At 48.3% G+C, this 22350-nt stretch overlaps 1 protein-coding gene across 3 annotated transcripts in view; it reads left to right on the top strand.

The window, feature by feature from the left end:
* Positions 1 to 22350, top strand: part of INTS3 (integrator complex subunit 3) — a 138868-nt gene that overhangs the window by 55874 nt on the left and 60644 nt on the right. For 2 of the 3 annotated variants that reach the window (XM_029581628.1, XM_029581626.1), the window contains exons 10-20: positions 3111 to 3302; positions 4341 to 4428; positions 5090 to 5169; positions 6279 to 6370; positions 13511 to 13617; positions 14993 to 15112; positions 20042 to 20171; positions 20882 to 20936; positions 21183 to 21286; positions 21607 to 21651; positions 21793 to 21912. In XM_029581628.1, the coding sequence (XP_029437488.1) occupies positions 3111 to 3302; positions 4341 to 4428; positions 5090 to 5169; positions 6279 to 6370; positions 13511 to 13617; positions 14993 to 15112; positions 20042 to 20171; positions 20882 to 20936; positions 21183 to 21286; positions 21607 to 21651; positions 21793 to 21912 (1133 nt within the window). The remainder of the gene's footprint in view (positions 1 to 3110; positions 3303 to 4340; positions 4429 to 5089; positions 5170 to 6278; positions 6371 to 13510; positions 13618 to 14992; positions 15113 to 20041; positions 20172 to 20881; positions 20937 to 21182; positions 21287 to 21606; positions 21652 to 21792; positions 21913 to 22350) is intronic. The other variant, XM_029581627.1, reaches the window with a different exon arrangement.

The raw sequence follows: 22350 nt of genomic DNA, 5'->3' as shown, positions 1-22350 counted from the left end.
AGCAGTTTGACTAGCATTGCAGGCCTTTCTCCCTCTTGTCTAGGGGAAGTCGGTCAAGGTGTTGTCCGACACTGCGACCATGGTAGCCTACATCAATCGTCAGGGTGGAACTAAGAGTCGTCTGGTGGAGTTGGAAGCTCGCCTATTAGTCCATTGGGCGGAGCAGAACCTGGCCAGCATAGCCGTGTCCCACATAGCAGGGGTCAACAATGTTCACACGGATTTTCTAAGTCGAAATTAGCTCGACCCCGGAGAGTGGGAACTGGCGGACAAAGCCTTTCAATTAATCTGTGACAGATGGGACACGCCTTGCATGGATCTGATGGCGACGATCAAGAATGCCAAGGCTCCGCAGTTCTTTGCGTGTCGCAGGGACTCAGGTGCAGAGGGCGTGGATGCTCTTGTTCTGCCATGGCCGACGACTGTCCCACTTTGTGTTTCCCCCTTGGCCTCTTATCGGCAAAGTGCTTCGACGAATATAGAACCACCTGGCGGATGTGATCCTGGTGGCTCCCAAGTGGCCCCGCCAGCTGTTTTTTGTGGATCAGGTCAACCTCGCGGTGGAGGGTCCGCTGTGATTTCCGTTCATTCCGAACGTGCTTCATCGGGGGCCCATCTGTTTCGACTAGATCGATCGCTTTTGTCTAGCGGCATGGCGTTTGAGAGGCAACGTCTAAAAGGCAAAGATTACTCTGATGCAGTGGTGACAACTCTTCTGAGATCGCGCAAAACTTCGACTTCTCTGTCTTATGTGCGGATTTGGAAGGTTTTTGAGTCATGGTGTGTTGACCGTAGTATTGTTCCCACTTGGGCGTCCGTGTCCAGTATCCTAGGGGTTCTACAGGAAGGGTTAGCTAAGGGCTTGTCCTGTAGTTCCTTATTATTAGTACTATTATTATTATTTGAAACTTTTTTATACCGACATTCATGTGCAAAAGAACATATCAGATTGGTTTACAGCGAAACAAGAAACAGCATTAAACAAATGCATTACATTGAACAAGGGATACAGGAACTGGTATCAAAGGGTACAAATTACATAAATTAAAACTAAACTTGTATAGGACGCTAAGTCTGGATCAGAAGACCGGTAAGTGAAAACTGAGAGTTGGTCTGGAAGTTGATGTGTCTATAAGGAAGGATGGGTCGTCTGAAGATTAAGGAAAGGCTTGACTGAAGAGCCAAGTTTTGAGTCTTTTTTTTAAAGGTTGTCGTGCATCGTTCTAGTCGGAGGTCCATCGGGAGTGCATTCCATTGTGGAGTACCAGCTGTAGAAAGGGCTCGTTTCCTAAGAGAGGATTTGGCAGGAGGTGTGTAGAGCGTGTTACTGTAGGCATATCTGACCGGTCTGGAGGGATTGTAGGGGTGAAGAGGGATGTTAAGATCGAGAGGAGTGATATTGTGCACGGCTTTGTGTATAACCATAAGGACTTTGTACAGAATTCTAAATTTGATAGGGAGCCAGTGAAGGTTCCACAGGATAGGGGTTATGTGCTCTCTTTTGTTGGTTTTGGTCAAAATCCTGGCTGTGGCATTCTGCAACATCTGCAGGGGTTTAATGGTGGTGACTGGGTGCAGGTGGCAGCCTTAGACTGCTTGTGTGGGGCCATAGATGGAGTGGCAATGGCCGCACACCCTGATGTATCTCGTTTTCTTAGAGGGGCAAAGCATTTACGTCCGCTGGTAAGTTCTCCATGTCCATCCTGGAATTTGAATGTAATTCTTAAGGCTTTGTGTATGTCCCCTTTTGAGCCATTGAAGAGGGCTACTCTGAAAGACCTCACTTTGAAAGTGGTATTTCTGGTGGCGATTTCCTCGATGCGTCGAGTTTCGGAACTACAAGCGTTGTCATGCCGGGAGCCCTTCTTGAGGCTTTCTGATTCGGGGGTTACTTTGCGAACGGTTCTAACCTTTCTGCCGAGGTGATTTCCTCTTTTCATTTGAATCAGTCGGTGGAACTCCCGTCTTTTTCCAATCTGGATCGGTCGGATCCTCTTTCGAAGGATTTGAGAAAGTTAGATGTCTGCAGGGCGCTGCTGCGTTGTCTGGATGTTACCAACAGTTTTAGAATCTCGGATCATCTCTTTGTCCTCTGGAATGGTCCAAAGTGGGGTAATATGGCGTCTAAGACCATGATCAACTGGTGGCTAAAAGAGGCAATAAATTCTGCGTATTTGCTTTGTGGTCGGCCCTTACCGGTGGGGCTTAAGCCGCATTCCACACATTCCCAGATGGCTTCCTGGGCAGAGTGTCAACAGAATTCCCCGCAGGAAATTTGCAGGGCAGCTACATGAAGTCCTTGCATACCTTTTCCGTGGCATTACAGACTAGATGTCCAAGATCCGAGGGGAGCAAATTTTGGAGCAGGTGTGTTGAGAGCGGGCCTCTCCGGATCCCATCCCCGGTAAGTACAATCTCTGGTACATCACAGGAGTCTGGACTGATCTGGTACGTACAGGGAAAAGAAAATTAGTTCTTACCTCAATAATTTTCGTTCCTGTAGTACCAAAGATCAGTCCAGAGTCCCGCCCACTGAGTGCATAAAGGTAATGGAGAGTCTGCTACTTCTGCATTTGTTTTTTTCCTCTGATCTGCAGATTCCTTCGTTTTACCCCTTCTTTTTTTTTTTTTTTGTTAACAGGTCTGGTTTATAGTTGGGGGTCAGTGATCCATTTTCAAGTTTCGATTCCTGTATATAGTTAGTTTGGTTTGGAATCATTCTGCTTTGACATTAAGTAATACTGGCAGACTGTGGGTGGCACCCTGGTATATATGGCAGAGTTGGTCAAATCTTTCTCTGTCTCCATCTGCTGGTGTGGAGGCAAAACCCAGGAGTCTGCACTGATCCTTGGTACCACATGAATGAAAATTATTGAGGTAAGAACTAATTTTCTTATCACAGTCAAGATTAAGAACTCCCTCACTTATCTTACTAACTATTGTATACTTCAGTATGCGAACAAAGGGAGGGGCCTGTAAACCTTTTATAGCTAGGTGTCTGCTTGCCTTGTTAGCTGGTCTCCTGAGCAGAGAGAGAGGGCACAAGAACAGCACAGGTTCCCCAGGCTGCAGGAATGATATTCGAAATTTTGTCTCATTTATGCCACAAGGTGAGGTTTGGCCAGCAGAAGAGGTACCAAGACTGGTTTCAGCGACAGTATTTATCCACACCCGACAGCCAGTCTCTGCGTTGTGACCTTATCCGGTACATATGTGGCGTGGTCCATCCATCTAACGAGGTGCTGAGTTCTGACATCCTCCCACGCTGGGCAATCATTGGATGGTTGTTGACCACATGCACAGTAAGTAACGCTGGCTCTGATTATCCTCCCAAGCAAATAAAATGGAAAACATAGATAATTCAAGATGAAAAGTAATCTTTGAAAGGTAAAAATCTCAAATGTTACATCATTAAGATTAGAAATAAAATAAAAACATCTCAAATAAAATAGAAAAATTAGCAGTGTTTTTAACCAAAGGTTAAAATCAAATCAGCACAAAATCAGCAATCATCAAAGGTTAAAACCAAATCAAGCAGCAAATGATAAGAATAGATGAGAGCCTGTCATGCAATAACACAGCAGGTTAATCAATTAAAAGCTTGCCTAACAAGCAAAGTCTTCATTGCCTTTTAGAGTGTCACATAATTGGAAGTGAGCTGGGTGTCTCTAATAGTGTTCCAGGGACGTGGAGCAGCACTCAAGAAAGCCCAACTAATTTTACCTGGCAACCCAAAATCGTCTCCAGGAGAGATCTTACAACATATGCTCCTGCTTGACTTTAAATAGAAAAGGCCCAAATTATGTTGATCTTTAAAAATTATACAGAGAGGACAAAATAATGTGGTCTTCAAAATTAGAGCGTGCATTTTGGATTAATTGTAATTTGCTTTGCTTTTTCTGGGAGGAAACTCACGTACAAGTTGGGATGTTACCAAAACATGAATTGGAAGGGTCTGAAATGTGAGAACTTTGGGGATAAGGGGCATTAGCTGTGATCGGCCCTTCAGTAACGGTGATAAATATTCTCATCGCACAGTAAAAACACCCCACCTACAGCTGCTGCACTTCCCAGACTCGTAACATACAGACCCTTCACCCATTTTTTCAAACAATCTGTCTTCCAAACCTTTTTGTGAATTTTTTTAACGAGTTAGAAATATCTTTGTTTTTGGAGTGGGTCCTTAAAGCAGCTTGTCCTTTTGAGCAGAGCGAGAAGGGGGTTAGTTTTGTAAGGTCTATTCAGGAATGCTTGCAGCATCCTTACAATAGTTTCAGCATGCTGCAGTCTTGACCTGGATGAGGAAGCCTCAAATCAATTGTTTTCTGCTCTTCCTTCAGTCTAACGTAGCGGCTTCCAATGCTAAACTGGCCTTGTTCTATGACTGGCTCTTCTTCAGCCCAGACAAGGACAGCATCATGAATATCGGTGAGTGTTTTATTCTGGCAGAGTGTGTGTGCTGGGCCCGGAGCTTCAGACACAGGGAAAGGATGAGTTAGAGAGAACATGTCAATGAGGCAGGAATGGGAAATCTGTTGTGTAGTAAGTTGTGATGTTATCCTTCTAAAAATTAAATTCCAGGCGCCTTATCTGCTGCTCTTGACCTGCCGTGTCCAGCATGCTTTGATTTGGCTGATGGGCCATCCACTTTAAAGCTGCTTTCTCTGACCTTTGCCGCCATCTGATAAGGACTGTCCAACCTTGCACAAGAGCCTGTTGTGATTGGTCAGGGTGGACTGATGTCTGTCCTTCATTTTCTGGCACTTTGACAGCTGTAATCCTTATTTCCAGGTCATGGAGTGTAAATGTGAGGGACTAGAGTTGTAATCATTGTGAAGCTCAGATCTCGGGAAAAGACCTGGGATCTGTCATCTGCAGATAAAAGCTTGGGTGAAAATCAGTAGGTACAGCAGACCAGTCTGGGAAAAAGTGTTCTCAACCACCACAGGTCTCCTGCTTGTAGCATCCTCTCTTATATAAAGCAGCCACACTAGCTCAGAGGTCCTTAAACCCAGCTGAAAAGCAAACATCTCCCTTTGTGCTGTGTGACAGGCAGGCTTAGCTCACAGTGGAGTCTTTCTCTCTTCAGAACCTGCAATACTGGTGATGCATCATTCCATGAAACCTCATCCTGCTATCACTGCCACCCTGCTGGATTTCATGTGTCGGGTAAGTCTGGTGTGAGGACAGGAACAGCTCCTGGCACAGAAATGAGAAGCAAAGCCACTGGGAGGAGAGAAGCTAGGGGGCGATGCAGATAGAGGAAGGATCCTCCGCACATGCAGTGAGTGATACTCTGGGATTTTTCTGGGAGGAGAGAAGCTAGATACAGGAAGGATGCTCCCCACACATAATGAGTGATATCCTGGGATCACTGGGAGAAGCTGGTAGATTAATATTATAATTACTTTCATTTATTGTCCTTTTCAAACTACTGCAAGGTTGCTGTTGCACAATTAACAACTAAATAAATAATAGTGGGGAGAGGAAGCTGATCTGGAGAATAGTAATTACCCTTCTGTCTAATTACCTTTCTGTCCCTGTCTATGGCTCAGTGATTGTTGCCATTAAGTGTCCGTCAGGGCTGCATGAATGCCTTATTACTCTGACCTCTGCCCCAGCCCCTCAGTTTCATAATTTTCTGTTCTAGGATGATTAACCCATGATGCAATTAATAGTGCCTTCAGTTTAACCCCTTGTTTGCTGTAGCATTGGAAATGCTAAGCCTTCCACATGCACTGGGATTCTGAGTGGGGCCTCCTATGTCCTTCTCCCTTCTTTCTGCCTTGTAGTGTGTACATTATCTGATTGGTGCCCAGAGCCCTGACCTATTGCTCTTGTCTCCACCTCATAGAAGGAAGCAGTTTGACATTTATTTTCCAACACATTAATCTGTGTTTTAACTGGGAATACCCAGTTGCTGCTGCTATGACTTACATTTGAAGGTCTTGAGCATCCCTCCTTTTTGCCTCAGGACAGAATGGCGTTCCAGTTTTTGCTAACTTTGTCCTGAGACAGAGAAAGGAACTGAGACTCCTGGACAAGGTCATCTTTGTAGGCTTTCTTGCTTCTGATAACACGCTATGATTGATTCTCCATTCATCTCTGCTGTCGTCAACAGCTTTTTCTGTAAGTCACAGCGCTTCCTGTCAGTGCACCCCCCCTGTTTTGACTTAACTGCTCCTTTGCTCTCGTGCTATTAACCCGCCTCTTCCACATGGGCAGTACTGCAGGGCAGGCTCGACCATTAACCTTCTCTTTGGGTTTCCTTTCTGCAGATAATTCCAAACTTCTACCCACCACTGGAGGGCCATGTCCGGCAAGGGGTGTTCAGCTCCCTCAACCACATAGTGGAGAAACGTGTGCTTGCGTAAGCGGCCAGCAATGCTGGATTTTATCATATACTTTCAACAAGTCTGGCTGATTGGCTGCCGGTATCTTATACCTTGTGACTTCTGGCAGAAGAACCCCTTAGCTCGTCTGAGGCAGCAATTCTGGTGTTTGGAGGCATCCAAGAGTCGCTCTCCTGCTCTGTGGCATCAGTTATCACATTGCTGTGCTGTGTTATGCTGTAACAAACCAGGTACAGCACACCTGGAAAGAAACATTTACTTGGTGAGATACCAGCACCTTTTTCATTGATTAGTCCTAGAAAGAGAAGGAGTTTCCCACTCTTGTAGTACTCAGATAGATTGATGGTGTTCTGCTCTTTTGTTTCTATAAGGCACAGACACCTGGGTAAAGAGTGACAGTGAATATGTTCTCCACCAGCTTGAGTTTCTTTTGGGTTGGTGGCTCTGTGTGGGATGTCAGCATCTGATACCTGTACTCTTGGGATGATAGGGGTTGGGAGCAGGTGGCAGGCTCTGTGTATGATGTCTGGGTCCGATATCTGTGCTGTTGGGATGATTGGGGCTGGGAGCAGTGTGGCAGGTTCTGTGTAGGATGTCTGGGTCTGATACCAGGGCTCTTGGGATGATTGGGGCTGGGAGCAGTGTGGCAGGTTCTGTGTAGGATGTCTGGATCCGATACCTGTGCTGTTGGGATGATTGGGGCTGGGTGCAGTGTGGCAGGTTCTGTGTAGGATGTCTGGGTCTGATACCAGGGCTCTTGGGATGATTGGGGCTGGGAGCAGTGTGGCAGGTTCTGTGTAGGATGTCTGGGTCTGATACCAGGGCTCTTGGCATGATTGGGGCTGGGAGCAGTGTGGCAGGTTCTGTGTAGGATGTCTGGGTCTGATACCAGGGCTCTTGGGATGATTGGGGCTGGGAGCAGTGTGGCAGGTTCATGTATGATGTCTGGGTCTGATACCAGGGCTCTTGGGTTGATTGGGGCTGGGTGCAGTGTGGCAGGTTCTGTGTAGAATGTCTGGGTCTGATACCAGGGCTCTTGGGATGATTGGGGCTGGGAGCAGTGTGGCAGGTTCTGTGTAGGATGTCTGGGTCTGATACCAGGGCTCTTGGCATGATTGGGGCTGGGAGCAGTGTGGCAGGTTCTGTGTAGGATGTCTGGGTCTGATACCAGGGCTCTTGGCATGATTGGGGCTGGGTGCAGTGTGGCAGGTTCTGTGTAGGATGTCTGGGTCTGATACCAGGGCTCTTGGGATGATTGGGGCTGGGAGCAGTGTGGCAGGTTCTGTGTAGGATGTCTGGGTCCAAAACCTGTGTTCCCTGTATGTACCGGATCAGTCCAGACTCCTGGGTTTTGCCTCCGCACCAGCAGATGGCGACAGAGCAAGATTTGACAGGCTCTGCCATAAATACCAGGGTGCCACCCACAGCCTGTCAGTATTACTCTGTCTCCAGCAGATGGTCCGGGTGCATGGCCCACAGCCTGAATTGATTAAAAAAAAAAAAAAAAGAAATAGGGGTTGTAGTTAGTCAGTGTTTTTCTGTACCTTCCTTCTTTTTAATTAAGTTAAAAAAAAAAATAGGGAAAGGAGGAAGAAGTTTATTGATCCGGTCTGTGCCTCCCAGGGGGTTGTCAGGTCCCCCCTGGTCTAGTAGGCTGCTGGTGCTAAGGATCGAGGACGCTGCTTCCTTCACAGCCCAGCCGGGCTGATACCGGGGAGCCCGGCTCACTCACCCCAGGCAGACCGCTTCAGGACCCGACGAGGGACAGCGTCTAAGGTACAAAAAAAAAAAAAAAGATTTGTTCCGCGTCGGGCGGCTGCTCTTGGGCCTTAGTGCGGCAGCGGTCGATTCTACTTCCCCCACCCCTTCCTCCCGATTGTTTATTTTTACCTGCTTTTCGACGATTTGAGCCGAGCATGCCACGAGGGTCGGCCTGCTTGGCCTGCGGCTCGGGGAGCACGCGCCTCTCGCGGGATGGGCTGTGTTCACCCTGCATCCCCAGAGGCAAGGGACCATCGGGATTGGCTCGGGGGGTGGTAATGCGGTGGTCACGGTCGGGGAGCGTTCCTCTGCCCTCCCCAAACAGCTTCCGATAAACGCGGGAAAACCCGCCATCTTGGCTTCGGTTCCCCTCGCTGCTTCGATCGTGGCGGGGGCCAGGAATTCCCCGCCCTCCCTCTCCCCGCAGAGACCGGTTTCGCGGCCTTTTTCACCAGCGGGGGCAGCAGGGGGAGGGAAGGGAGTTGACACAGGAACAGAATCTGAGGATTCCTGTTCCTCCTTTTCATCTGATTTTATCCTGGCAATTCATAGGGCCTGTAAGGCCCGCAAAGCCTATAAGAGGCACTCGCCCCAGTCGGGGGACCCTGAGGGCCCACATTCAGCGGACAAGTCTCGTCCACGGTCGGAGGGCAAGGAGGGACTTTCCAAGTCCAAGCGCCCATTGCGGGCTATTCCCCCCAGGGAGGACACGGATTCCCCCTTCGACTCGACGGATCAGGAGGAGCCTTCCACGTCCCCGAGAGGGGTAGAGGGAGATGGCACACCGGCGCAGGGGGCGACAAGGCAGAGCCAGGTTTCGGAGCGCGACGACCCGAGGGTGATCCGCCTTTTCCGAAGGGACGAGCTGGCCCCTCTTATTCCCACCATTTTGGGGGAGTTAGGGATCTCTATGCCCTCCGAGGAGTCTCGTCTTGGCTCAATGGATCCAGTGTTGTTGGGTCTGAGTGGCCCTCCCACAACATTTCCTTTTCACTTTTCTGCTACGGACCTTCTCGTTCGAGAGTGGGATACCCCGGACTTGGGTCTGAAGTTCACAAAGGCTATGGATAAGCTTTATCCTTTGCCTGAGGATGCATTGGAAGTCCTTCGGGTGCCGAAGGTGGATGCCGCGGTTTCAACAGTAACGAAGAGGACGACTATTCCGGTCACGGGGGCCACGGCGCTGAAGGTCCTTCAGGATCGAAAGTTGGAGATCCAGCTGAAGAAGATTTTCGAAGTTTCTGCTCTGGGGGCCCGAGCAGCAATTTCTAGTAACTTTGCATTAAGGGCCAGACTACATTGAGTCCAACAACTTCTCGCCAATGAAGGCCCCTCTGAGGAAGAAGCCAGATAAGCTGGTCGCCTCGAAGCGGTCGTGGCTTATAATGCGGACACCCTGTAGGATCTCCTGAGAACTTCGGCTCGCTCCATGGTTTTGGCCGTTTCGGCCAGGTGGCTATTGTGGTTGCGGAACTGGTCCGCGGACGGAGCCTCCAAATCTCGGCTGCGGTCCCTACCATTTAAGGGCAAGCTTCTGTTTGGAAAGGAATTGGAAGACATGATCCAGTTCCTGGGTGAAAATAAAGGGTATTGACTCCCGGAAGACAGGACGGCGGCCCAGGGGGTCCTTCTCGTCCAGATTTCGGGGAAATCGAAAGGCTCGTACTCTCGTCCTAGTACCCCTTCAGCCTCCTTTTGGTTGGGGGGCGGGGGAGACAGCAGTCCCAGTCCTTTCGAGGCAGACATTTTGGTAGACCTGCTTCTGCTGTCGGCTCCCGGCGGTAAGTCGGCACAATGATGTCCGGCTGGTCCATCCCTCCGTACCGAAGGTAGGGGGCAGGTTGTCTCTCTTTTACGAGGAATGGACCACAATCACGACAGACCAGTGGGTACTTTCTGTGATAAAACACGGCTACGCTTTAGATTTTGCTCGCCTTCTCAACCCGAGATTTTTTCCATCCCCGTGTGGATACGCAGAAAAGAGGCGAGCGGTCCACCAGACTTTGGGTCCGGTTGTTGGATCTGGGGGCAATCTTTCCAGTTCCTGCCTTGGAGCAACGAAAAGGACATTACTCCATATACTTCGTCGTTCCAAAGAAAGAAGGATCCTTCCGGCCCATACTAGATCTAAAGTACGTCAACAGATGTCTTCGGATCCCATGCTTTCACATGGAGATGCTGAGGTCCGTGATTGCTTCTGTTTGGCCGGGGGAGTTCCTGGCTTCCCTGGATCTCACAGAGGCATATTTACACATCGGAATCAGGAAGAATCATCAGAAACACCTCAGGTTCTATGTGTTGGGGAAGCATTACCAATTTCAAATGTTACCGTTCGGTCTTGCGACAGCGCCCAGAACTTCCATCAAGATAATGGTGGTGGTTGCAGCACAGCTGCGTCGGGAGGGGTTGTTAGTTCATCCGTATCTGGACAATTGGTTGATCCGAGCAAAATCTGAAATGCTTTGTCGGTCGGCGACACAATGGGTCCTACAGTTGTTGCGCTCCCTCGATTGGGTGGTGAATACATCCAAAAGTCACCTCAATCCCTCTCAGTCACTGGAATTTTTGGGAGCTTTATGCGACACGCGGCAGGGGAAAGCCTTTTTCTCCGTCGATCGCAGTCTCAAATTGCGAGGGCAGGTCAGGTCCTTGCTGCAGAAGCAGTCTCCGACGGTTTGGGACTACCTGCAGTTGATAGGTTCCATGGGATCAACGCTGGAACTGGTACCTTGGTCTTTCGCGCACATGCGGCCCTTACAATCGGCATTGCTTTCCCGCTGGAGTCTGGTGTCCGAGCAATTCCATCTCCCGTTACCTCTAACGAACCTGGCACGCTCCAGCCTGGGGTAGTGGTTGTGTTCGGACAATCTCCTCTGGGGGGTTTCGATTGTGGCACCGGAGTGGACAGTGGTCACCACGGATGCGAGCCTCTCCAGTTGGGGAGTGGTATGCTTGCGAAAGTCAGTGAAGGGGCTCTGGTCTCCGACCGAGTCTCGCTGGTTGATCAATCGCTTGGAGACCAGGGCGGTGCGTCTGGCGTTGCGGGCCTTTCTCCCTCTGATTCAGGGAAAGTCGGTCAGGGTTACTATCTGACAATGCGACAACAGTGGCCTATATCAGTCGTCAGGGGGGGGGACCAGGAATCGCTCGGTGGCGATAGAGGCTCGTCTGTTGATTCAGTGGGCGGAGCGGCACCTTCTCAGCATCGCCGCGTCCCACATAGTGGGGGTGGACAGCATTCACGCAGACTTCTTGAGTCGGCATCAACTGGACCCCGGAGAATGGGAGCTTGCGGACAGGGCCTTCCAGTTAATCTGCAACACATGGGGAACGCCGGCTATGGATCTAATGGCGACCTTTCAGAATGCCAAGGCTCCGCGCTTCTTTGCCCGTTGAAGGGAAAGGGGAGCAGAGGGGGTGGATGCCTTGGTGCTACCCTGACCGACGTCAGTCCTGCTATATGTCTTTCCCCCCTGGCCACTGATCGGCAAGGTTCTTCGTCGAATAGAGTGTCATCCTACGGAGGTAATTCTGGTTGCCCCCGAGTGGCCATGTTGACCGTGGTTTGCAGACCTCATCAGTCTCGCATTAGAGGAGTCACTGCGTCTCCTGTTTTTACCGAATCTGCTTCATCAGGGACCTGTTTGTTTCGATTAGGTAGATCGCTTTTGTCTAGCGGCATGGCGTGTGAGAGACGTCGTTTAAAAGGTAAAAGTTATTCTGATGCAGTGAGATCGCGTAAGACTTCGACTTCCTTATCAGATGTGCGAGTTTGGAAGGTTTTCAAATCATGGTGCGTTTCTCGTGCAATTATGTTCTCTCGGGCATCCGTTTCCAATATTCTAGCCTTTCTACAAGACTATTTGGCCAAGGGTTTGTCCTGTAGTTCGTTACGAGTGCAGGTGGCTGCCCTCTGTTGCTTATGTGGTTCTGTGGAAGGGAGGACGCTGGCATCACATCCAGATGTCGCCCGGTTTCTGAAGGGGACAAAGCATTTGCGTCCACCGCTGCTTGCTCCATGTCCCTCCTGGAACTTAAACGTGGTGCTCAAGGCGTTGTGTGTGCCACCGTTTTGAGCCACTGAAGAGGACGACTGTAAAGGATCTCACGTTGAAGGTAGTGTTTTTGGTGGCAATCACTTCGGCAAGACGAGTTTCTGAACTTCAAGCTTTGTCCTGCAGGGAACCTTTCTTGCGAATCTCTGAGTCCGGAATTAGTCTTCGGACGGTTCCCTCGTTCCTGCCAAAAGTAGTTTCTTCTTTTCATTTGAGCCAGTCGGTGGTTGTGCCATCGTTTTCTAACCTCGACAGGTTGGATCCCTTTTCAAAGGACCTGAAGAAGCTGGATGTGCATAGGGTCCTTCTACGCTATTTGGAAGTTACTAATGGTTTTCATCTTTCGGATCACCTCTTTGTCCTTTGGAAAGGTCCCAAAAAGGGTAATATGGCGTCTAAGGCCACCATCTCGCGATGGTTGAAGGAGGCCATAAATTCCTCATACCTGTTGGGTGGTCGGCCCTTACCAATGGGGCTGAAGGCGCATTCTACACGTTCCCAGGCGGCTTCCTGGGCGGAGTGTCACCAGATCTCCACCCAAGAGATCTGCAGAGCAGCAACTTGGAAGTTGTTGAATATGTTTGCATGTCATTATCGGCTGAATGTATAGGACCCCAGGGAGGGCAATTTCGGAGCAGGCGTATTGAGAGCGGGCCTCTCCGGGTCCCATCCCAAGTAGTTTACGCTCTGGTACATCCCAGGAGTCTGGACTGATCCGGTACGTACAGGGAAAAGAAAATTAGGTCTTACCTTTTGATAATTTCGTTCCTGTAGTACCAAGGATCAGTCCAGAGTCCCGCCCACTGCTGCATTAAGTTCGGAGAGTCCGCTGTTCCTAATTCTTCTCTAGTCTATTTGATCTGGGAGATTCTTATACCAATCTATTTCTGTTTCGGGTCAAGTTCTTTGTTGGGGGCAGTGACCCAAGGGTTCTCCGGTTGAACTTCATGTATATAGTTAGTTTGTAGTTGGGGGTTATTCTGCTTTGACATTGCGAAATGCTGACAGGCTGTGGGTGGCACCCTGGTATTTATGGCAGAGCCTGTCAAATCTTGCTCTGTCTCCATCTGCTGGTGCGGAGGCAAAACCCAGGAGTCTGGACTGATCCTTGGTACTACAGGAACGAAAATTATCGAAGGTAAGACCTAATTTTCTTCTCTTGGGATGACTGGGGTTTGGAGCAGTGTGGGGAGCAGGTGACAGACTTAGAGTAAAATGTGGATGCTGCACACGTTGGCAGCAGTTGGGCCCCTCTGATTTTGGACGGGTTGGTATTGGGTCAGGCTATGAACGCGTCTTTTCTCCACTGTGTTCTGAAGCTCTCCTCTCTCCACTCCGTAGACACCTGGCTCCTTTATTCCATAACCCCAAGCTGGACAAAGAACTGCGCTCCATGCTGAGAGAGAAATTTCCCGAGTTCTGCAGCTCTCCCTCGCCCCCGTCAGAAGGTAGGGCTATGAAGCGGTGCCCACGTGTGCACAGTCCTTCAGAACCTTTCCTAGCAGATTATCCAAGAAAAGCCATTGAAGGCTGCACTAGTGAGGGGGGAGAGGTGCTGTCCCCACCATGGCAGGGGGCTGGGATGCTGCCTATAAGTAACTGGGGCAACTGAGTTACCTCTCCAGGATTTTTGCTGTAACTGAAGCAGTCCTGCTCTCTCTCAGTCCTTTATATTCTTGCTGTATCTCCCTTTTTTTTTTTTTTTATTCAATGCTCTCACCCTTCTCTATCTGTGGCTCTCTCTCTCTTTTTTTTTTTTTTTTTTTCTGTGGGAAAGCATGAAACTGCTTTCCCAGATGGATTTCAGAAAGATTATTTGTTTGGATACTTTTAATATCATTTTTACCACAAGTATAATAAATAGGTTTGGAAGTATGTTAAGATTCTTCTTGAATAGCAGCGCCTGCCACCCCCACGTGTGTGTTTAATGAGACCTGGGAGAACCCAGGAATTCTCCCGAGGGAGAAACCAGACGCTGATGGAAAATGCCCCAACACACTCTGGGCTGCCAGAAACTCTTTCTGCTGTTGATTTTGGCTCCAAGTTGTGACTATTTCCAAGGCCTGCATTATCTGTTTTACCAATTAAACGAAGCTTCTGGCTGGAGGGATGGAAGTTACTGGCTTGCTGTGAGCTGAGATGTCAAGGTTTATATAAATGTATATAGAGCAGCTATTTGTAGGAAGTGTTAATGCCATGAGACTGTGATCAGAGGAACAGGAAGAGGGGATCATTTCACCGTCTAGCTGCAACTGTCTTGGGTCCTACATAACCTACGGTGCTGGGGTCAGGACTGCAGAGTGGAGCTCGGGGTTTATAAAGGGGAGGTGGGGGGGGGGGGCCTTCAGCTGCAGAGTGGTGTAGAGTTTATAGATGGTGGGAGGTGGACTTCATCGCCGCTGTTGGACTCACGGGTTATAGGTGGGGAAAGGGTGGAAGGGTTCCTTCATCCTCAGTGTTGGACTCAGAACTGCTGAGTGGGGCTCGGGGTTTATAAATGGGGTGCGGGGAGAGGAGGGAGGGGGATCCTTCATCCCCAGAGTTGGGCTCGGGGTTTATAGATGGGGTGGGGGGGTCCCTTTGCCCCAGGGTTGGGCTCGCGGTTCACATGCAGTGCTGGCCTCAGATTTCAGGTGTAGGATGGGAGATGCAGGTTTGGTGCTGTCTCGAGTGCTTGCATCTGGCCCAGATTTTGTCTCTGACCTGGTTGAAGTGCTGACTGTGCCAGGGGATGGGGGCATTGCCAGATAGCCATGGCAAATCCTGGCCTTACCTGCTGCTACTTTAATCTGCTCCGGGCTCCTTTTATGTTCGTTGTTGCAGTCAAAATTGAGGAGCCGGTCTCCATGGAGATGGACAATCACATGGCCGAGAAGGATGACAGTTGCTATGGCAGCACCGAAGCTGCATTTAGTGATGATGAAGAGGAGCTCAACAGCAAAGGTGAGGAGCAGCGACAGGGTCTTTATACATTGTACTGTTTCCTGTCACTAAATGCCTGCCCCCTCCCTCCCTCATGCCAGATTTGTGCCCCTTGATGCCTCCCTCCCTCACAGCATCATAGAGACCCCAGAATGCCAGACTCGTGCCCCTGGCTGCCTCCCTCCCTCACAGCATCATGGAGACCCCCTTGAATGCCAGGCTGTAAAGACGTTCAAGCCATGATTGAAAAACAACACTGCATATACAAACCAACAATCAAATGGCCATGTTCTATATAAACAAACAGGGAGGAATAGATTTTTACCCGTTCTGCAAAGAGTCATAGTGATATGGATCTGGGCAGACAAATGGCAAATACTGATCTTATTAATCTATCTTCCAGGGAAGAACAACATAGTAGCTAATAGATTACAACTGCACGTGTGGTATTTCACTGCAGGACCTATTTGTGACTTGGTGCACACAAGGAATAGACCTATTTGCATCTCCGTTCAATCACAAACTACCACAGTATTGTTTTGAAAAGGCCATCACAAGATGCAGTAGTGAAAGATACTGTTCTCATTTCATGGAACGAAGACATGGTGTATGCTTTCACACCAGTCCTGCTGATGGTGAAAACCATTCTAAAATTGAGACTTGACAAGGGAAGACTGATTCTTTTAGCTCCCAGTTGACCGCAACAAAGTTGGTTTCTGTGCTTAATCAGATTAGCAGCAGATACCACTATAATGTTACCAACAATTACAAACCTAGTAACTCGACAGAACAGTCCTGCGTCTCACTTTCCAGTCTCTAGCATTAACTGCATGGATACAGAAAGCAACATAATTAAACAATTTCATTTGCCACAAAGAATAAATTAAATTCTTCTCGAATTTAGAAAATCTTTCACAAGGAAATCCTATAACTTCAAACGGAGGAGATTTGCAAATTGGTGCAGACATCAAGGAGAACAACTTTCTGCATGTCCAACTCTAAAATACTCCCATACTTGCTTCACCTCAATGACTCTGGACTAAAGACAAATTCCATCAGAGTACTTTTGAGTGTGATAGTGGCTTATCACAGCACTGTTAATTGAAAACCAATTTTGCAGCAACCACTAGTAGCTATGTTCATAAAAGATCTGCTCAACCTTAAACCTTCACTAAAGGGACCAGCACCTCAGTGGGACTTAATACTGTCTTGATGCAGCTTATGAAACCTGATACAGCTTATGAAACCGCCATTTCTAATAGCAATCACATCAGGAAGAAGCTCGACTTTATCAGATATTATGTAATCTGCCTTGATGTGATAAAAATATGAAATTCAAATTCAAGCATGAGCAAGTTACAGGCCATAGTAACAGATATTCAAAATAAAGTGCTTCTCTGAACACACCAAAGTTTCTTCCTAAGGTAGTATCACAATTCCAGCTGAATCCAGAAATACTACCACCAGCCACGTACCACAACTGTGCAGCAGCCATTGCTTACCTTAGACTGCAGAAAAGCCCTTTTATTCTACTTGGATGGAATTCAAACACTCAGGAAGTCAATCCAACTTTTCATATCTTGTGACACAGCTAAAAAAGACTCAGCTGTCAGAAAAACAAATGTTATCCAGATGGCTAACACAGTGTGTCTCTCGTTGTTGTACTACCATGAAAATACCAGACACAGTAAAAGCGCATCAGGTCAGAGCATTGGTCGCATTGATGGCGCATCTTAATTCGGCAACAACCCAAGATATCTGCAAAGCTGCCACATGGTCAACTTTATATATATTTACAAAACATTACTGTCTGGATAAGGACTCATGTAAAGATAGTGTATTTGGATCAGCAGTGCTAAAAAGAAATCCCAAAAAAACATTTAATCAAATTAAACTTCCGCAGAATACAAGATGGGTTGCAAAGGAATCATTCAAAGGCGAAACTCCCCACCCTCAGCTGGGGAGTCCTGTCTTGTGTGGCAAGAAAGCAAGATTGCTTACCTATAACAGTTCTTTGTGGACAACAAAACAAACAGGTACACAATCCCTCCCTCCTCCCCAGGAAGTTTACCGAGCTTGGATAAAAACTGGGGATGCTAAGGTAGGAAGGCACGTGCATGCTCGCAAAGCAAAGAAACGTTTTGGGCTTTGAGAGAAAAATGACCTGACTTGGCGCCATTGGATGCTGTCACCCATCTTGTGTGGTTATTTGTTTTGCTGTACACGAGGAACACCTGTTACAGGTAAACAACCTTGCTTTCTCCCTTGGAGATCCTCTCTGCTTGTCCAAAGCTTTCTTGCTTTCGGATGCTGTCCTTGTCTCCACTTCCACTGGAAGACAGAGAACACACAGTTTTTAATGACATCACCTTGCCCGTATAATCTGGTGCAGTCAATAATTCTCTGCCTCCAGCAGATGATAGGAGGATTGGTGCAGTACTAGAAACAGAGCTCTGGGTATCAGTCTAATCATGCTGGGGCTGATCTTCTCTCCCCTCTAGGAATTGGACTGATCCTTCTTGATTCCCATCTCCTCCCACTGCTGGTCAAGATTCTTAATAGATACTTTATTTTTTTTTAAACAATTTTAACAAGCCAGCAGCTAGATGATTCTCTCATTCCTTGGCTGATTCCAGTAGTACAGAGTGTGTGGTTCAGGCCCCCCACCAGTTATTGCCTTGTGCATACTGTGGCTTTGTTGGCTCTGACGCTGCAGATAGAGGTGTTCCCAGGGGCTGCAGAGCCAAGACCGGAGGAAGTTTTAACTCTAAATCAGTGGAGGGCATGGAGGGAGATTAAATATTGATGGTAACGGCAGCCATTTTGAGGGTTCTGTGAGTCAGTTCTCTGAGAGGCTCAGATTCATCTTATGCGCCTTCTAAGCCCCTTTTAGGGTGTTCTAAGGGTCCCGCAATGGATAAAGAAATCGGGGATGTAGGATCCACTCCAGCACTGTGTGCTTCTGCACCCTCAGTGTGAAGAAGTGGGCTGGGATGGTCTCAGGAAGGCCGCCTTTCCAGGGTTCTGTTCAGTTTTTGGGGCCATCCCTTGCTGAGGGGCCCGTTGGACCAAGTTGGAGTTGGGCATGGAAGGGGTCTTGCGGGGGACAGATCTCCTTCCAGAGCATTTAACGAAGGTGATGGAGATGAGATCCTTGCTGGATTAGAGAACCTGGAGGAGAGACTTTTCCAGAAGGAAGCATTTCTTCCTCTGATTTGCCGCCTTGTTGAAAGTTTTGAAGATTGCAGATGTGCAGGTGGAAACAGTCTCTCCTACAGCGGATCCTGGCCTTTCAGGGGTTAGGAAATCACTATTCAGGATATGATTATGATAGAATGGGAATCTCTTGAGGCACGACTTGGTGTTAGGGAGTCGTTACCAAAACTTTGCCCATTTCCTCCAGCAGAGATGGAGAGGTGGATGCCTTAGTTTTGGTGGTAGACTACCTTTCTTGTTGAGGACACGGCATTAAGATTGAAGCCCTCTTCCAATAGTCCTTCAAGGTTGCATGTCTTGCACTACAGGCGATGGTGTCGGCTGGTTATGTAGCGAGAGCACTTCTACACTGGATTGAGTAAATCTCTGAAGGGTTGCGGGAAGAGGAAACCCGGGCATCGTGCAGGGAAGTCGGGGGCTGCATTTTTAGCTGATCTAATCAGAGCCTCTGCTAAGAATGTGGCCTCGTTGGTGACAGCTGCTGCTCGGCTTACCTAGCATCCAAGCATCATCTAAGCAGGTTACCCTGTAGGGGGTTAATTTTTTTGGAGATGCTCTGGAAAAGCTGGTTAAGAATCTGTGGGAATTGAAGCCTCCCAGAACAAGAGAATGCTCAGAAATTAAAAACAAACAAACAAAAAAAACCCAAAACATAAAAAATTATAAGAATGTTATTGGACTGACTAAATACATTTCTTGACCAAATTTCAGGAGCTGACACTCCCTCAGGTCAGAGCAGAATGAGCAAAAGATGGCATTGCCAGAAAATGTAAGTGAAGAGGCCACAGTGTGAGGCTCCAAGGGGGCAGACTCAAGAGCAACGTTGGGAAATATTTCTTCATGGAGTGGCTTTCCTGGCAGGGGATAGAGTTCAGGCAATCCTGGGAGAAGCACAGAAAGATCCCTGGTTGAGGAAAGGTGGCCCTGGGGGAGCATGCTCTAAGGCAGTATGCTGGCACCGTTTTAAAGCACTGGCAATGTGGCACTCTGAAAAGCCGAAACTGAACTGGGGTCTGTGATATACTGCACTGAGGCTAAAATCGATCAGATTAGATGGACCTTAAGATCCTTATCTGCTGTGGTATTCTCTTTCTCTTGACTAGGAGGCTTGGATGCACTGTCTCCACCTCTGCCTGCTTTAGGCTCAAGCTATGTTTTTGAGTGATTTGGGATCCTCTGATGCATGCCTCCATCTCCATGTATGTTAATCTTGAGTTATGTGCTAGCACAGAGCCCAGGAGGTTTTGTGGTCAGTTCATGAAGTACCCTGTACACTTCTAGTTGGGGCAGAGTTCAGACTGGAGATCTGTGAAACCCTGCTGGGATCATGTCTGCAATCTTTAGCCTGATTGTTTTTACTTCCAGAAGGTTCTTGGCAGGGTTGGATTTCCCATTGGGCACTGAAGACAGATGCCTAGGGGCACCTGTGTCACAATGCTGTCCCCCTCCAGCTGGCAGCAGAGCAGTGTTGCATTTGCTGCCTCTGCTGGCTTCAATCTGAACTGTGCAGAGCCCCGGCACCATAGACTTCATATTGAAACTGGCAGATAAGGAGGGCTGCTCTTAGGTTGGGGGGATTGAGGACTGCATCCAGGGGCATGGGGTGGGCAAACCCCAAATGCTTATGATCACATGAGATGTAAATCCAGCCATGGATGTTGGAGGCTGTGCTGATCTCCTTACCTCCATGAACAGACTGTCAATAAAAGTTTCATGTTCACTGCTGTCTTGCAGGTAAAAAGAGGGAATTCAGGTTCCATCCAATCAAAGAAACTCTTATTGATGAACCAGTGGACATCACGCCTTATCTGGAGCAGTTAGATGAGTCCTTGAAGGATAAAGTGCTAGCTCTGCAGAAGGGCAGGTGAGTTCATGTCACGTGCATCCTTGAGTCGTCCTGGGGCTGCATGCCTCCATGTGCGGGATCTGGCTTTGATTCCCCTGGGCTGGCAGAGGCAGCGTTCATGGCCCTCGGGAGCCCCTGATTGCAGGCTTCTGGAAGGATCCCTGCTGCAGGGACTGGCCTGAGTGAATTAGCAGGGGGTATAAAACAGGCAAAAAAAAATCCGTGGGTAGCTGTGAATGAAGGCTCATGGTGCCAAATCCCAGCTCTGGTTCCGACTGAACTGGAAATCCAAAGGAGCAGGAGGAATCTGCTCTTCTGTCATGTGTGGCGCATGTGGACTCCTCTCTAGCACTGCCTTCCCCTCCACTGTGTGGCTTGAAGGATGGGGTGGAGGGGCCTGGCTTTGTGGTAATGCCGCAGATCCTGCTATCACGGAGATGGCAGAGCACTTTGGTTACACACCATTTCTCTTTTCTGCATGCAGTATGATCCTCACGCTTGCTTGGATAACATTTATGTATCTTATTTAGACTGGCTATACTGCAGACTACAATACATATTAACAGAAACACTATGTATATATATTCACAAGAAAAGTGATTATTTGTAAAACTGTCCCATGACCCCCCTCACACATTGTAGTCACTGACCCTGGGGAAGATCTCAGCAGACATTCGTCTTTGTATTTGTCACATTCTTACTTGCATTTCCTCCTGTGTCTTCTGCAGCGATACTGAGGTGCAGTGTGAAGTTATGCAGGAAATCGTGGAGCAGATCTTGGAGGTAAATGCATGCTGCAGTGAGACCCGGGTGAGTCCCGTACCAGATCACTCAGATGCCTGGGTGGAACTTGCTCATTGAAGCGAGTGTGAGAAGGGATTTGGTGAGAGAACAGGAGGGCTTGTGCTCTTCTTGTCCAATAAACCCTCCTGACTTTCATCTTTTCGTATCTCTCCTTCTCTTTTTCCTTTGCTTCCTGTTTATTTCATTCTCTCTTTTTTTTTTTTTTTCTTCCTTCCCCTGTCACAGGATGATTTTGATTCAGAGCAGTTGCCAGTGCTTGCCTCCTGCCTGCAGGAGTTATTTAAGGCTCATTTCCGTGGGGAGGTGTTACCAGAAGAGATTACAGAAGAGTAAGGATTTTTCTTCTCCTGATTAATTTGTTCAGCATGTTCTGAGAGAGGGAATGGGGAGGCTCTTTTGCTCCATGATATGGAGCAAGGAGCAGGACTGAGTTGACAGTGTCTGTCTTACCAAGCCTTTACATTTCCTGCTACAGAGAAATGTTGGCAGAATTGATCCTTGTTAGGACAGAGAAAAAAAAAAGGGCTATGGACAGCGTGGCTCTCTCGTGGCTCAGACAGAGGAATGTGCACCCCTGTTTGCTATGGGAGTGGTATATCAGGCAGGGTGAGATGGTTCCTGACCTTCACCTGCTCCTTTTTATTGGCAGGTCCTTGGAAGAATCGGTGGGAAAACCACTTTACCTAATATTCAGGTTTGTTGATCAGCGAGGTAGGGCCCTGGGGAAAGGTAATGGTTAGCGGTGGGGCAGGAGGGTGTGGTCTGTGTATGCCAGTGAATTTTGCTGGAGGTTGTCCCAGCCTGATATAATGAGCCACCCCATGTTGTTTTCTAGGAACCTGATCCAGATGCAGGAAGATAACAGTGGATTTTCCTTGTTACTTGATCTCTTGTCTGAGCTGTATCAGAAGCAGCCAAGGATTGGCTACCACCTGCTTTACTACTTAAAGGCCAGGTGGGAGTTGCTGGGACCTACAGGCAGATGTGTGAAAGAGTCTCAGCTGTTTCTATTCGCCCCAGCCCTGTCTCTTTCATTTTTCCCTTTCCACTTTCTCATACCCAGTCAGTAATGAGAGCACATGGGAAGGAGGGTGGGACAGGGCACACTCTAGCCATAATGACACCCTGCACAACGGTTGCTGACTCAAAACGGCTCCTCTCCTCTGCACAATGACTTGAAACCCTGGCGGTTGCCCTTCCTGCTCACCTCTTGTGATGACACTGGAAGAGGACCCCTAAAGTTCTCAGATTGGGCATTTGTTCTCAAAATTGTATATTTCTTGGCATTTTTTGGCTCTGAAAGACTAAGAGTGGATGGGGCATGTTTTTGACCTTTCTTCCTGGTAAGGAAGGATTTAAACTTCCTTTAAAGGTTTCAGACTCTGTAATGAAA

Source organism: Rhinatrema bivittatum, chromosome 16 (assembly GCF_901001135.1).
Source record: "Rhinatrema bivittatum chromosome 16, aRhiBiv1.1, whole genome shotgun sequence".
In the NCBI taxonomy this organism is placed as follows: domain Eukaryota; kingdom Metazoa; phylum Chordata; class Amphibia; order Gymnophiona; family Rhinatrematidae; genus Rhinatrema; species Rhinatrema bivittatum.
Note: the sequence above shows the minus strand (reverse complement) of the source record. Positions and strands in the feature narration are given on the sequence as shown.